At 35.0% G+C, this 16,690-nt stretch overlaps 1 protein-coding gene across 5 annotated transcripts in view; it reads left to right on the top strand.

Moving 5' to 3' along the window:
* The window catches only part of Erbb4 (erb-b2 receptor tyrosine kinase 4), a 1,096,075-nt gene that overhangs the window by 717,122 nt on the left and 362,263 nt on the right, over positions 1 to 16,690 (top strand). For all 5 annotated transcript variants that reach the window (XM_060368567.1, XM_060368566.1, XM_060368564.1 and 2 more), the window contains exon 4: positions 9,238 to 9,372. In XM_060368567.1, coding sequence (XP_060224550.1) covers positions 9,238 to 9,372 — 135 coding nt within the window. The remainder of the gene's footprint in view (positions 1 to 9,237; positions 9,373 to 16,690) is intronic.

Here is a 16,690-nt window from a genome sequence, read left to right as displayed (position 1 = left end):
CTAGTTATCCACAGTATTCCACTCCAAAGAGCTCGTACTAAGCTGAAACAGTGAAGGCTCCGAACTAGCATATACACTGAAACATGATTAATTAGTTACAACACTGTGGCAACATAACTGAGTTCTGTTCAATTGAAATAAAGGTGTTTTTGCTTTTATTTCCTATTAGAATTTTATTTTCAGCCAATGGGTCTAATTGCCTTGCTCTGCTTGAAAACCTGTACACTGTTACTTCCTCACATTTGGTATTCGCATCCATGAGCTTTTGACTCTGATCACCGAGCTGAAAGATAGAGGGTTACATCACTCATTTACATTACCACCCTCAACCCCCTCCCAATACAAATGTGACATTTCAATTTTGCACACTTCAACTCTCCTTAAATCATCTGTATAAAAACTTCAAAGCTTGATTGATGATGAATGAGCCATTGTCTCCTCGAGCACCCGGTTCTCATTAGCCTTTAGAGTCTCGGCTTATTAATAATGAACCTTGAGGGCTGACCCAGTGGGGTAGCAGCAATTCATTGTGCTCCCAGCTGAAAGGTCTGGGTTTGGGAAAGACACAAGAATCCATAGACCAAGTCCACTCCTGAGATGATGTATTAAGTATCACAGGTGGATGATGTGATCTATATTACTTCTGTATCATTATCTGCCGACAGACTTGTGTGGCTTAAGGTGATGACAGTGAGAAAGATATATTGCTTTGTTTCAGAGAAGTCCAATAAATGCTTGTGCAGCCTCGCTTTGAAAATGGCCTCTTTGTGGCTTTGAATTTTGACTTCTTGGTTGTATGCTTTACCTTGGATAAGCAATATAAATATTATGTATATTTCTTCACTGTAAATATACAAAATGATGCCTTTAATCTGTTTTTTTCATTGTCATTTTCATTCTAGAGTTGACCTATCTGATGCACTCCCACAAAGCAAGACATTTTGATGCATGGCCCTATATAGACTAATGTAAACTATTTCATTCCTGTTTATTAAATTTTTATTATATCATTGTGGTTAATGGCTCTTTGAGAGATATTTACTGCCTATACAAGTATAGAGACCAAAGTGTCATATGGATAGCTGTATTTACAATTATAATAGCTGTTCTGAAAAAAAATACTTTCAATCAATTTTTATGTAGTAATTAGAAATAGAACATTGGGCCAGAGAAATACTTTCAGCTTCCTAAACCAACCGGGAGGTCACATTCAATCTGTATTTTTAGTAAATATGTAACATTACAATTAGGCTATTTCATATAGATCAGAGACAAAATACAATTATTTTACCACTTATTATTTAGAAAGATTATATTTGCAAAATCTCAATGATTCTATTCAAAGAAGCTATGTGGAGATTCACTATAATAACTAGTTTGAGGGAAAGTGGATAACAAAATAATTTATTTGAATAACAAAAACATTAGCTCCCTCAGACTCATGGAAAGATATTTAAGTGAGAAGAACAGTCAAATGGCCAGTGTCCTAGGATTTGAAGATGTAAGTTACTCATGTTCTCTTTCAGTTCATATCAACACTTTGTGACTTCCTGAAAATAATTGCAGAAGCTCGATCATACACAGTTGATTATTACAGCATAATTTTAGGCTTTCCGCTAGTATAAGATAGGTAATTTATGTAAGTTTAAGAACATTTGGACTAACTGGAATAACTCAATGTCATCATTACTTTTGAAGTAATTTTGTAAAATAATTTTGTAAAATATTTTTATCCATCAAAATTCATTTTGATGGATAAAATAGGCCTTTTAAGACAGCACGAAAATGTGTTTAAGTGACTTATAAGTATCAAGCATACCACCTACAGTAATTTTGTATATAACCGGTTGTGACGATTTTGTATAATAAAATGTATTTTACTTCAGTTAACAAGCAGTCAAACCATAAAATTATATATTAATATATATGGGTGTGTATACTACACTTACACTCAATAAGATTTACTAGCTATATATTTTTAACTTGATAAATGTCTAGAGTGTAGCTCTTCATATTAATACCAGATACTGGAATACAATTTTGACAAAACAAGAGTAGTTCTAGACTTAACACAGGTTCAAATAAAATGACATATAAGTTGTTTGTGGAAAAAGCTAACTTTCATCACTAATTTTACTAAATCACTATGCAAATTAAAAGTAGAAGTGATAGCAGAAGTTAAATGATTAATATTTTCATAAACTTACATGCCTTGAGTTCATGTCAGAAATAGTTCCCGTTCCCCTTACCAGGGAAACTCACTTGGTTACTGACCTACCATGGGCTACATCCAAGCAGGGGTTCTAAGTTATATCCATACATACATGGTCCTTGGTTGGAGAAACAGTCTCATAGAGGGGCCCCGTGCTCTGATATATTTTGTTTTTGTGGAGCTCCTGTCCTCTCCCGGTCATATTAATCCTCACCCCCCCCAAGGTAGGAACAGTCTTGCTAGGCTACAGAAGAGGACATGGCGGCCAGTCCTGAAGATACCTGATAAGCTAGGGTCAGATGGAAGGGGAGGAGGACCTCCCCTAGCAGTGGACTTGGAATGGGGCAGGGAGGAGATGTGGGAGGGAGGGCAAGGGAGGGAGGGTGGGATTGGGAGAAAATGGGATTGGGACTGGTAGAGAATGAGGGAGGGGGCTATGGCTGAGATACAAAATAACCTGTGATTAATATAAAAATAATTAAAAAATTACATGCCTTATGTTTGTTCATATAAGCAAAGGTGTTCATTGGGCAAGGACTACCCAGAGATAGATACTGAAAAGACAGTTTTGAACCTTATTTCTTAAATCCTGAAGATTAGTCCACTTACATTTAAGTTTAAAATAGTGTTATATATATATATATATATATATATATATATATATATATATATATATGTGTGTGTGTGTGTGTGTGTGTGTGTGTGTGTATGTTTTAAGTTAAATTCCATAATACAGCATAATGTATTTACTTTCTCTAAGATGATTTATTCCATCCTTTAACTAACCTCTATGTATTTAGTCAGAAGTGCTTGAAACACAACCATTTTTAAATGTTTAGTGGGGTTTTTCATAAATGAATAATACTTTAGTTTTTACAGAATGACATTTTATATTTATTAATAAGAGTGCTGCTTTGTGAAATTGATAGAAATATTTTCATACAATATATCAAGAAAGTTTGTAGAAACATTTCCCTTGACAATTGATGGCCAAGAATCTATGTCTTTCTTAATTTACTATGACATTTTTCAATTTTATATTTATTATTATTTATTTCAATTTATTCAATTTGTATCCCTGATGCAGCCCGCTGCCTCATCACTTTCCAGTCCCATTCACCTTCCTTCTCCCCCTATGCTCTTTCCCTAGTCCTCTGATAGGGGAGGTCTTTCCCCTTCTATCTGACCCTAGCCTATCAGGTCTCATCAAGGCTAGCTGCATCCTCTTCCTCTCTGGCATGGCAAGGCTGCACCCACAGGGGGAGGTGATCAGAGAGACAGCCACTGAGTTCATGTCAGAGACAGCCCTTGTACCTCTTACAAGGGAACCCACTTAGAAACTGAGCAGCCTATGGGCTTCCTCTGAGCAGGGGGTCGAGGTCCTCTCCATGCATGGCCCTTGGTCTCTACAGAGCCCCCTGGGCCCAAGTTTTTTGGCTCTGTTCTTCTCCTTGTGAAGCTCCTGTCCCCTCCAGGTCTTTCTCTCTCCCTCTTCTTCCATAAGGTTTCCTGCACTCTGTCCAAATTTGGCTATGAGTCTCAGTATCTCCTTCGATACCCTGGTAGGAAGAGTCTTTCAGAGGTCCTCTGTGGAAGACTCCTGTCCTGTTCCTTGTCTTCTCCTACTTCCTATGTCTATCTTGTTTGCCCTTCTGTGTAAGGATTAAGAGCATCTTCCCCAAGGTCCTCCTTGTTTTTTAGCTTCTTGAGGACTATAGACTTTTTATGTTTATCCTATATTATATGGCTAATATCTGCTTATAAGTGAGTATATACCATATGTGTCTTTCTTCTTCTGGGTTACCTCACTCAGGATGATCTATTCTAGTTCCCAACTTTTGCCTGCAAAAAAGGATCTCCTCTGTCTTTCTAAACGAGGATTGATCATCTTACCCTATGTCTGCTCTGTTGATTATCATTTTTAGGTGTATAGATTTCATTATGTTTATCATATCTTATAGGTCTATATAAGTGAGTATATACCGTGTTTGTCTTTCTCTTTCTGGGATATTTCACTCAGAATGATCTTTTCTAGATCCCACCATTTGCCTGCAAATTTCATGATTTCCTCATTTTTGATTGCTGAGTAGTATTCCATTGTGTACAGGAGTCTACTGAAGGCATCTGAAAGACTCTAACTAGCAGTGTTTTCAAAGCAGATACAAAGACTCATAACCAAACCTTCTTCGGCAGAGTAGAGGGAATCATATGAAAGAAGGAGAGTCAGTATGATGGGGAAAGGATAGGAGCTCCACAAGGACCAAATATATCTGGGCACAGGGTCTTTTCTGAGACTGACATTCAACCAAGGACCATGTATGGATATAACCTAGAACCTCTGCTCCGATATAGCCCTTGGTAGCTCAGTAACCAATTGGTTTCCCATAGTAAGGGGAACAAGGACTATTTCTAACAGGAACTCAATGGCTGGCTCTTTGACCTCCCCACCCCCAAGGGAGGAGCAGTCCTGTTAGGCCACATAGGAGAGCTTTGCAGCCAGTCCTGAAGATACCTGATAAAACAGGATCAGATGAATGGGGAGGAGGTTCTCCCCAATCAGTGGACTTGGAAAGGGGCAGGGTGGAGATGAGGGAGGGAGGATGGAATTGGGAGGGAATGAGGGAGCGGGATACAGCTGGGATACAGAGTTAATAAAATGTAACTGATAAGAAAAAAATAAAATTAAAAATAATAAAACATGAAGAAAAAAAAAAGGATCTCCTCCCCTATCAGGAGACTTGGAATTGGACAGGGAGGAAATGAAAAGAGGGACGTTAGGATTGGGAGGGAATGAAGGAGAAGGCTACGGCTGGGATACAAAGTAAATAACCTGTGATTAATATAAAAAATAAAAAATTATAAAAAAGCATCTATTGTTATAAAACAGGTGGGTTTTTCAAATTAATCTTCAATAAAATGAATAAAAACATTGCTGTTCTGTAAGCTACTAAGATATATTTAAATACAGATGGCTTTTTGTGTATTTTACCAGAGTACGATCTTCCTAGATGCCTCCGTTTTTCTAGTAATTATTTGTCCTATCTGATAATATGTTGAAGCCTTCATAGTCAACTATGGCCCAAACACTACCTTACTCTTTTGTTAACACATTCTTTAGGTCCAAGACTGTACTATAGAAGTTTCTTACTTGAAAAATAAAACTGATTAAGTATTTTCTCACAAGCAATACTAAGCTAATGGTTTACATTTTTATAAAGTTATAAAATGAAACGAAATTTAAAGCGTATTTAAAAACCATTATAACATTATTTCCTGAAAATATTTTGTTAGACAAGTTTTTTTTTTTTTAAATATGACATATGTTCATTAGTGCATTCCTAGAGATGTCAGTGAACGTCTATCTTTTCTGATTTTGGGATTTTGACATTAAAAAGAACAGAAAATATACATCATAAAGATAAAAAATGTTATTTTACCTAAAACAAAGAAACTATTTGATATTCAAAGCTAGAAATATATAAATCTCCTGATGAGAATTTCTGTAAGATGCTGTTTTTCAGCTCTCTCATGGCAAAATTATCATCCAATTGACCATGATTATGTATTAATTTGAAATGTTAACCTATATGCTTATAAAATTATTATCTCTTTTCTCTAATGCCTTTCTAAAAAAGAAGAGAAGCTCTGAAGTGTAATATTTCTAAGAAACAAATGTCAATAATAGCAGTAGATTAATTATGTGGAAGAAAGTAATTTGGTGAGATTATTATTCATTATAATACAATCTGATTCAATTTGAGAATATTCAGAAAAAAAGTAGAATATGGAAAGTGTTTTTTTTTTCCATGTGAACAATCTAATTTAAAATGTGACTCCTGATGTGTTTCTTTTCATCATGTTTGAGCTATTACCTTGCTCTTCACATCTTTATTTTTTCCACAGAACTATTCCAAATGTAGACTGAAAAATAACCTTTATTTCTTGGAGAGCAGTCAGAATGCTCTTTCTTTTCACCTAATGAAGAATCATTCTTAGAGCTGAAGAGTATCATCCAGAGTCTCATGAGAAATCTATTAGTATAAGACCTGCACACATTTTCACATAGAAACATAAAACCAAATGTTAATACAGAAAACCATTTTCCAATCCTCACTACATCTTCCATCTGCTCTGAGGAAGGTTGGATGGTTAACTCATGAAAAATAATGAGCTAGGTTTTAGAAAAGGAAAGATGAGCTATTTTTTTTTGTTTCTTTTTACCTCCTCTTTCAAAAAGGGGAGCCAACAGGAAATGAAAAGATTGATGATGAGAATGGGACTGAGTTTGAAAGTGGAACTCTTTGAAATATGCAAATTAATCTTGATCATTTTATATATCCAAAGATTCTTTGGATGTGCCATCAATTGTACATCCGCAAATACTCCTGTGCTGTTACATATTCCTTTATTCATTCATTTCACACTGGTTTAAAAGAGCTCTTAAGTCTACCACAAAAGGCATCTGAAAGACTCTAACTAGCAGTGATTTGTGACTCTACCTAGCAGTGTTTCAAAGCAGACACTAAGACTCATACCTAACCCTTGGCAGAGTGCAGGGAATCATATGAAAGAAGGGGAGTTAGTATGATATGGAAAGGATAGGAGCTCTACAAGGACCAAATACATCCAGGCACAGGGGTCTTTTCTGAGACTGACACTCAACCAAGGACCATCTATGGATATAACCTAGAACTTCTGCTCGGATGTGGCCTGTGGTAGCTCAGTAACCAAGTAGTTTTCCAAAGTGAGGGGAACAAGGACTATTTCTAAAAGGATCTCAAGGGCAGGCTCTTTGACCCCCCCCCAGGGGAGGAACAGTCCTGTTAGGTCACAGAGGAGGACTTTGCAGCCAGCCCTGAAGATACCTGATAAAACAGGGTCAAATGAAAGGGGAGGAGGCCCCCCCTATCAGTGGACTTGGAAAGGGACAGGGAGGAGACCAGGGAGGGAGTGTGGGGTTCGGGAGGGAATGAGGGAGCGGGATACAGCTGGGACACAGAGTTAACAAAATGTAACTAAAAAGAAAAATAAAATAAAAAATAAAAGAGCTCTTAAAGGTTTAGCTTGGACCAGGCATACAAAAGAGAGGGAATAACAAGATTTAAAATACTTTGCAAAACTGTGCGAGAAAGATGATTCTCAAGGCTACTAAGGAGCACGACCCTCTTTCCACACCATTACACTCTAACTAGTTGGGATTTGTAGCATGGCAGCTGTTGTTTTATCAGGCTTTCACAAAGGACTCATGAAAGAAATTTTGGGAAAAAAAATGAAATTTAAATAATACATAAAATTTGTAGTAAACTTTAATGGTATAGATTCATTACACATAATGATGGATTTCATTGCTATTTTATACAAGTATATCATGTGCGTTGGTTATCTTTATTCTCATTCCCCCTTCATCTCCAAGCACCTCCCATTAATCTCATCTGCTTCCCTTCTTGTCTTCCTATATAGTATCTAAGCTTCACATAAAAGAGAAAAAAAATTGATATTTATCTTCTTGCCTTAGACATCTCATTGAATATCATAGTCTCAAGCAGAGCTTACAGCAAATGTCGTAAGTTTATTCTTCTTCATAGTTGAACAAAATACCAGCTTGTATACACAACACATTTTCTCTATCCATTCATCTCTTGGCATTCACTAGAGAGTCCTCTCTTTCCCTTCCTGTCTTATTCTGCCTTCACATCAGAACAGGTGTGGTATGACATAGACATCTTGTATAGCAGCTGTACAGCTTCGCACTCTCTTTTTTTTTGGGGGGGGGGTTGTTTTAAGACAGTTCCTTGTTCGTCTTATTTTGTAATTGTAGTTGAGAACTTTCCAAATTATCATGGAATAAAGATAAGTTTGTATACTGGATTATAGAGTGAAAGTATAATAGATAATAGGCAAGATGGTGTTATGTATGTCTAATTAATTTCTTTAAAATAGTTTTTTTTTTTCCAGTGGGAATATTTCATTTTTTCTGGGTAACTTGAAAGCTATCTGAAGGACTGAGTATGTGCTCAAACCCTGTGGATGGGAAATACTTTAGTTAATGACTATTGATAGTGTAATAGGAAATCAAGTAAAAAGTAGCTTTCATGGATTTTTATCTCATTTCCAGGTTCCAGTGCCAAAAAGGAATTAAATAATGTCTTGTTTTTAGTTGTTCTTAATGATTGACAAAACTATTGATAATATTTTAGATGACATAGAATATTTTGTAATAGAATGGTTAACTTTATTTTTTACTTTACACTAATTAATAATGTGTGAACTCTAGTAAACATCAAATTGAATTAGTCCTAAGAAAAGCATTTTTGGAAGTATGTATCAAAAGTCTTGAGACTTTTCACAGTCTGTGGTTGTAGCATGACATTTTTTGGAAATTTATTTTAATAAAAAAATCAAAGAAAAAACAAAATAACAAGAGTTTGATTAAGTACTAATTAGTTCATACTCTGAAATATATTATTATTAAATGAAATAAAATATTAGTTATCATTCAATACTTAATGTGTAATAGTAAAACAAAGTAGCAGATTAAGAAATATTTCATATATTGTTATCTCAAATTCATGGTTAAGTCACGGAAAATAAAAATATCTGTCAAAATATTGAGGGTTTTTATGCATATAAGAATTACTTATAGATTTGGACTGTGCTTTTCAATGTTTTGAGGTTTTTTAAAAAAAAATATTATTTATTCACTTTGTATCCTAGCTGTAGCCCTCTCCTTTTTCTCCTCCCAATCCCTCCTGCCCTTCCTCTTCTCCCCCTATGCCCCTTTCCTAATCCACTGATAAAGGAGGACCTACTCCCCTTCTATCTGACCCTAGAAATCAAGGTCAATGAAAATCTTTCTAGAAGCACGCTGGCTCCTAGTATGTGTCTAGTATCAAAAATAATTGGAATAGTGCCGTTCTGGTGGTTAACATTTTTCTTATCTATCTATCTATCTATCTATCTATTTATTTATTTATTTTTATTACAGTCTATTCACTTTTTATCCCGATACTTTTCATCTGATACAGAAATTCTAAATGGCGGGCTCTACGTAGACCAGAACAAATTCCTGTGTTATGCTGACACCATACACTGGCAAGACATCGTGCGGAACCCATGGCCTTCCAACATGACTCTGGTGTCAACGAACGGAAGCTCCGGATGTGAGTAGCATTATACCACCATCCTTTTTTTCTTTCTAATTTACTTGTGTGTGTGTTTCTGTTTATCTGTATGTGCGCCACGCTTAATGCTTAGAGGTCAGCGGGCAACTTTGGGAATTAGTTTTCTTCTTCCATCCTGTAGGGCTTGGGCATTAAAATCAGGTCATCAAACTTGAGGTCTAGCATGTACCTGATGGAGCGCCTCAACAGCCCACATTACCCTCCGTGATGTCTTGGAATATTTTAGTAATGTTATCAAGGTAATGAAGGTATTAATGTGGTGTTACAGTAAACATCTAGTTCCACCTGCCACGAATGCTATTTTGACATCTGAGTCCATTCAAAAGCTCAGTAGTTTCTTCCATCGGCTGTAATTTCTGGCCGACATCATTCTTCTGATTACTCTCTTTCAGAATTCTTAGACCTTAATTTCTTCCTAGTGCCCTATTGGTAATATTTTATAAAAATTCACAATAATGCAACACGAGTCACCTACAGACTTTACATACAAGAAACACTTTCACCATATTAATTTTTAATCGGAAATAAACTACTGAATTCTTTATATCTTAAAAATATCATGCTGTTTCTATCTGAGAGGATTTATCAGATCAATAGTGTTTAATATGATGAAATGATAAGCAAACAGTTGCTGAACTATCATTAAACCCTTTGCCGATGATTCTGTCTGGAATCTCTTTCATTTTTATAAAGCAGGCTTTGTTGTCACACATTTATTATTACTGACATTTGAATGAGAACTGAATCATTATCAAGTATTAACCTGGGTTTTAAATTTCTCATCTATTATTATATATTTCCCACCTGAAATCATAACTGTCTCCACATAGTTCTGTAATTATTTGCAATGGTGCTGATTGTGTTATGACGCTTTTATGGAAAATCAAACTCCAAGGGACAATTATTAAATTTCATGATGGCCTTAATAATATAATGGGGAAATATGAATGTATTTGTTCAAAACTGACAGCTGTGTTTTTAATAAAAGGCTAAAACCATTTTTTATGAAAGTAGACTAACATAATTTTCTTGTCATCTTTAACCAGAAATTTGTATGAGATTTTTGTCTTTGTAGCTTTCAAGTTACCTACCAGATAAAATTTCATGTGTAATTCTTTTCTTTTCTTTCTTTCTTTTCTTTTTTTTTAAATCTACTTGTGCTAACAATGAAGATGTGGTTTAGACACGAGTATTGTTTTCAGGATGATCCCTAATACGGGCATATTATATAAGGCATATTATACTAGTTGGAGGAGGGAAAGACCTGCTGAGTCTCATATTGTCAGAATAACTATCCTTTAAGGAATAAAGGAGATCATGTAATAGTAAAAGTCTGAGACAGAGCCAGAGGGAAATCTGCCCACCCCTTTAACAGGGCCTAAAGCAGAAAAAGTCTGTGGGGTTTGCACACATTCACAGATGGCATCGCTTTGTGCTGTTCTTTTGGAGGGCTAATTTGGATGGTTGTGCCTATAATTAGGCAACTGTGACTACACTTTTTGTTTTGCATGCAAAATTTTCAGATGCAAAAATTAAAAATTCAGAATGGGTTCATAATCAGTGGTCCTTTACAGATTAGCCATCGATTTTTGTCAAAATGTTATTACTTACACATCTATAGATGGTAAATCATTCCTTCCACTTTATAGTATTAGATCTGAAAATAATGAATTAACTATTGTTTAAATATTATTTTTTGTACCTTAATTGTGCTAAAGAAAAAATGAAACAAAACAAAACAAAACAAAAAACAATACCATATGATCCCACTGATTCTGAACCCATTGATATAGTCCATTTGCAGTAATCATATTTGAAGAAATCAAATATACAGTGTAGCTGCCCAGGACCCAAGGAGAAGAGCAAATGGGAGCTGCTTTTTAGGTCATTCATAACTGAAGTTTTTTTAGATTTAAAAAAAAAAGTACTTAGCAGTCATTACACAAAATTGTGAATATAACTAATATCACTGAAGTACAAAATTTTAAAGTGAAAAATCTTCAATTATGAATTGAAATTAAGAATTCAAAGAAAATAGTAATAGTAATTTAATTTTTTTATTAAAATATGTTCTTTTTTTCATAAACCTCCTAACCACAATTTTTCCTCCTTTCACTCCCCCTGTCTCAAACGGGAAATAAGTACTGGAAATGTAATATGGATATAATTTGCCGCTCCTGTTTTTCACAATATAGTCCACAATTCTTATGTAGTTTGGTTCCTATATTTGTTATTAATGAAAAAATAGTTTTAAGAGATAATATTAATGGAGAATATGTCTGCCCATGTTCAAAAGCTTCTAAATATGCTCTCATGTAATTTTAGGGATCCATTGCATTCTAGTTAGGCTTATGTGCTTAATTGCTTTTCTTGTTACCTGTCCTGCCAATAAGCATGCTTAGATCTCTTTCCAGTGAAGCTTAACCACAACTGTGTCCTGATACTCTGTGATTGTGACTAACACTAAACAAAAAACAAACAAACAAACAAAAAAATACGAGTGGCTCAGAATTTTCAGTAAGTTTATGCTTATAGTCCAGCTTTATGAGCCGAGTTTTCTAATTTAGAAGTAGTTCCTTTCCTCTACTTGACATGGAAGTTTGCCCATGCTTTAAGGTAGTCATCAGGATCATATTCCACACAATTAGTTTTTCCTGAGATTTGATTCCAGACATGAAAGCATGGCTCATCAGATGTAAATCAACAAGTTGTCCATCTCATAAGTAGTCTCAGAGACAATATATATATATAGAGAAAGAGACAATATATATAGACAATATATATTATATATAATATGTATATATATATACAATATACATATTGTATATATAATATGTATATATAATATATATATATATTATCTTGTGAGCCTGCCATTAAATGCAGAAATACGACATGTGATGAAACACAATATCCCTTCTTAATATAAGACATGGAGGGAATAATGATGGAAGGAGAATACCTCAACATAATATAGGACATCAGTGACAAAATTATAATCAACATCATGATAAATGTAGAAAAACTAAAAGCATTCCCACCATTATTAGGAATAGGACAAGGACACTTTCCATTTCTAGTCAGTAATTCAAAATAGTGCTTCCCGTCTTAGAGAGATAAGCCAAAAGAAGGAAATAACGGGGTATGTAAGTGATAAAGTACTTTCCTTGTTTTCAGATGATATCTAAAGACCCCACAGAGGGTCCTCTGAAAGAATTTACCCAATAGTGGATCAAAGCAGACGCTGAGACTCAAGGTCAATCTTTGAGCAGAGCTCAGGGAGGTCTTATGGAGGAAGAGAGGGGTGGGATTAGAGGACATGGAAGGGACAGGAGCCCTATAGGAGGCCAACAAAACCAAAAGTTCTAAGATCAGTGGGCTCTGCAGAGATTGATGCACTGAGGACCATGCATGGAGAGAACCTAGACCCCCTGCTCAAATGTGGCTGATTGGCGGCTCATTTTCCATGTGGATCTCTGAGTAAGGGGAGCGGGGGCTCCCTCTATCATGAACTCAGTTGACTGCTCTCTGATCACTTGCTCCTGACGATGCAGCCTTGACAGGCCATAAGAAGAAGATCCAAGCAGTCCTGAAGAAATGTAACATGCTATGGGCAGATGACAATAGTGAAGACCTCCCCCCTTTTAATTGACTAGGGGAAGCAGATAGGGACATAGGTATGGAGGGTGGGGCTTTGGGAGTTGAGAGAGGGAGCTTCAATCGGGATATATAATGAATAAATTGTGAATAAAATAGTTTTAAAAAATTGTGAGTGAAAAAAAGTTTTTTAAATAAAAACAGAGCAATAGATATTGACCTAACCAAATATTAATGGATATCTGTGGATATAAATAAAATGGAAAAAACCTAACTTAAAGCTGAACCAAAAGTTCTTAGAGCTGATAAATATTGTCAGGAGAGTAGAAAGATAGAGAATTAAAACGTAAAATCACCAACTTTCATATATACAAATGTCAGCTATATTGAAAAGAAAACCAGGGAAAGTATCCATTCACAAATGTACAGACAAGACTATCATCAATAAAATCTTGAACTCAAAAATTAATTTAGGAAGCTATCAAAAGATTAAGAAAAGAAAAGCCTCCCATGCTCATGGATTGGTAAAATGAATATAGTGAAAATGTCCATTTTACCAAAAGCAATCTATTAATCCCATGTAATCCCAATCAATTATTAGGCCTTTATGTAAGAAATGTAAAAAAACAAAAAACAAAACAAAAAAAACAAACCAACATTTGTATTACAGGCTCAACACTCCTAGGATATTCAAAGCAATCCTGAACTCTCTCTAAAAATGATTACTAAAAAATATTTGTAAAATATAACCGATGTATACTTTTACGCTTGGAAAATATTTGAAAGAAACGTTCTTTGTTGACACTGATTTGAAGCATAATTGAAATGTAACAAAAGGCCTGTTGTACCTATTAAAACAACTTGAAATGATACAGACCTTCCAGATATATCACGTAGCTTAATTGTTTTCCAGAACCGAATGCCATCGTACCACAGGATTTTAATGGGAGATTGACATGTATATAGCACCACCATCACAAGCAGAATTCCTTCACTCATCATTTCTCTAAACAAGATGCTAAAAACAACTTTCATTGCTGATTTTTATTCTATTTTCAGGGCCTCATATTCCTTAATAATCACCCTCGCCAAACATTGGACATATTTCACATGAAATAATTTCTTGAGCCAGAAAAGAATCAATCCTGAAAATAGAATTGCACTAGATGGATTACAATATCACTCTTGTTACACTGTTGATATTATTTACATGAAATAGATGTAGTATTTTAGTGTTGGACTTTGACATACAATTAAAATGTAATCAAGATGAGTATAGACAGATCCAACTTATGTAAATGCATATGTGCAATCAAATTACATGATTTTCAGAAATATTTTAAATTCAGATTTTAAATTAGGGAGAAAATGTAAAACAAATTGGAAAGCATAAGTAAATTCACACGAATCCAAGATGTAGCTTTCTGAAAAGGACTGTATAATAGATTTTTCACAAATTTCACATAATGAAGCATTTTTAATACTTTGAAGGCAGTCTTATGTAACACGCATTAACTGTAAGATTTCTGTGCTGGAATCTGATTAGAAAGTCCTTGTATGAAACATACACTGCAGGGTTTATATTAATTTGAACACAATATTTCTGTTTCCTCTAAAACTGAACATTAGGCATCATAGTTTTAATTTACTTTAATTTAACTTTTAATTTAAAATTGTGTTTGTCTATTTTTGTTTTGAAACAGGGTCTCATCAACCATGCTAATCCTGAAACTTGTGATTCTCCTGTCTTGAAGAGTACTTTTATTGGCTTTTAAATAATAGTCAAATGTTCGAATGACAAATAGTCAACAAATGATAGTAGATGAATTGATTAACAGATATCTTTGGTGATACACAACTATTTAGTGTTTTATATCCCCACTAGAAAATTTTATTCGTTCTTATATTTGTGAATATTCATACAATTACAACGCTGGAAGAATTAAGATTACAATAAAAATGACAGCTTAATGAAAACAGTTTAAGTTCTTACACAAATAACTACAGTCGGCTGAATAAGGCTGGGATCAGGAAAGTGGGTCCTCTCCAGGAAGGATTGCACCAATTCGTCGTCCTGTGGCACGTGAGATAAAGATATTGCAGTCATCCTTGTGATGTGATTACAAGTGGACTCAATGAGTTATATCTAGGAATAAATACATGTATGTACAAATATACATGTATATACATGCAATAAAATTGATGAAAAAAGGCCATAAATATGAAGGAATGTGGGGAGGGGTATATGGCAGGGCCTTGGAAGGAGGAAAGGGCAAGAAGAAGCCTTGTAATTAATTTACAATCTCAAAAGAAAAAAACAGTTATATTTCGTAAAGCAAAAGATTCATCATGGCTGCAAAAAGGACACACTTTGGTTCAAATTAGATATTAATAAATAAAAGGATTTGTCAGGCAACATGAAGTTTATTTTCTTTTAAAAGAAGCACAGGTTTTAGAGAACACATATGTGGTGTTTCCCAGCAACTGTGTGAACTGAACGACAGCTATTAGTCAGTGTTGTTCTCTTTTGTCCCTTCTGGTTTGTTCAGAGCGTGGGAATAAGTGAGTCTGTCCTGCCCTGCAACCCTTCATCCCAGGTTTCATCACTGTGTGCATGCCTGTCTTCCTCCAGTGAAAGTGACTCCAGTGATGTAGGAGTATTTCTAGATCTTTCTGTCCCTTTTCCGTTCCTTCCAGCTTCTTAGTATTTCCATAACACTTTGAAGGAATGAAAGCTGCTCACAAATCATCTGAACCCTTAAGTGAAGACACTGGAACAGTCCCCTTTCAGTGATAACTTTGACGGTTGTACACATACCGTCCCTCTCATGTTTTCCTAGTTGTTGGCCTGTCTCTAAACCACTTTCTTCCTGGTGTTTTCAGCAGAGATGGTGGGGAGACTGATGGCTACGTGGGAGGGTACAGACAGAGGGAACTTGGTGAAGCAGAATAAGGAGATCAAGCTGGTAACCTACTAAAGGAGCTTTTGAACTTAGAGTATTGTTCGGAGTTCTATGCATCTCTTATTTCATTCCCTGACGGGGAAGAACAAATTATGTTCTATTTAGGGGTGAGTCTTTTGCCAATTGTAGGTGCTCTTTTTAAGCAGGGAAGAAAAAAGTGGAGAAGAAATTATGCAGTGACATTTCTCTTAAAGTTCTATTTAAAATACAAGTAAAGGAAATATATAAAAGAAATAACAGGAATGAAGAAAAGTGCGCAAAAGAAAATCCATCTCAAAAGTAGGTCCTCCGATCTGACACTCTTATTTTCCTACTTCTTCATGCTTTATTAAACAAAGATTTTTAATCTAGGACTTTGTTTGGGAATATTTTCTATACAATTAACTCAAAGTCTGTAATAAGAAGTAGAATACAGCATTAAACGAGGCATCTAAATTAAATGACAGTGTGTGTTTTCCAGACTAAAGAAATTGACTTCATAAGGAAAACTACTTCAATAAACACAAATTATTTTAAAGTAAAATAGCTCTGCTAACCATCACTTCCGCGTTTGTCAAGTGTCATTAAATCTCACATATCTCATAGGCAATATTGATATTTATTTGTCGTAGCATGAACAATGTGCAAAAACCCTCATGGTTATTATCAACAGGGATCTGCTTACTTTGGTTCAGTGGGAAATAGTAATATTAATTGATATCCTTCAGTTTTATATCATTGTTATGAAGCAAAAAAAA

Source organism: Meriones unguiculatus, chromosome 15 (assembly GCF_030254825.1).
Source record: "Meriones unguiculatus strain TT.TT164.6M chromosome 15, Bangor_MerUng_6.1, whole genome shotgun sequence".
In the NCBI taxonomy this organism is placed as follows: Eukaryota; Metazoa; Chordata; class Mammalia; order Rodentia; family Muridae; genus Meriones; species Meriones unguiculatus.
The sequence above is the reverse complement of the archived record's forward strand: the minus strand, read 5'-3'. Positions and strand labels throughout refer to the sequence as shown.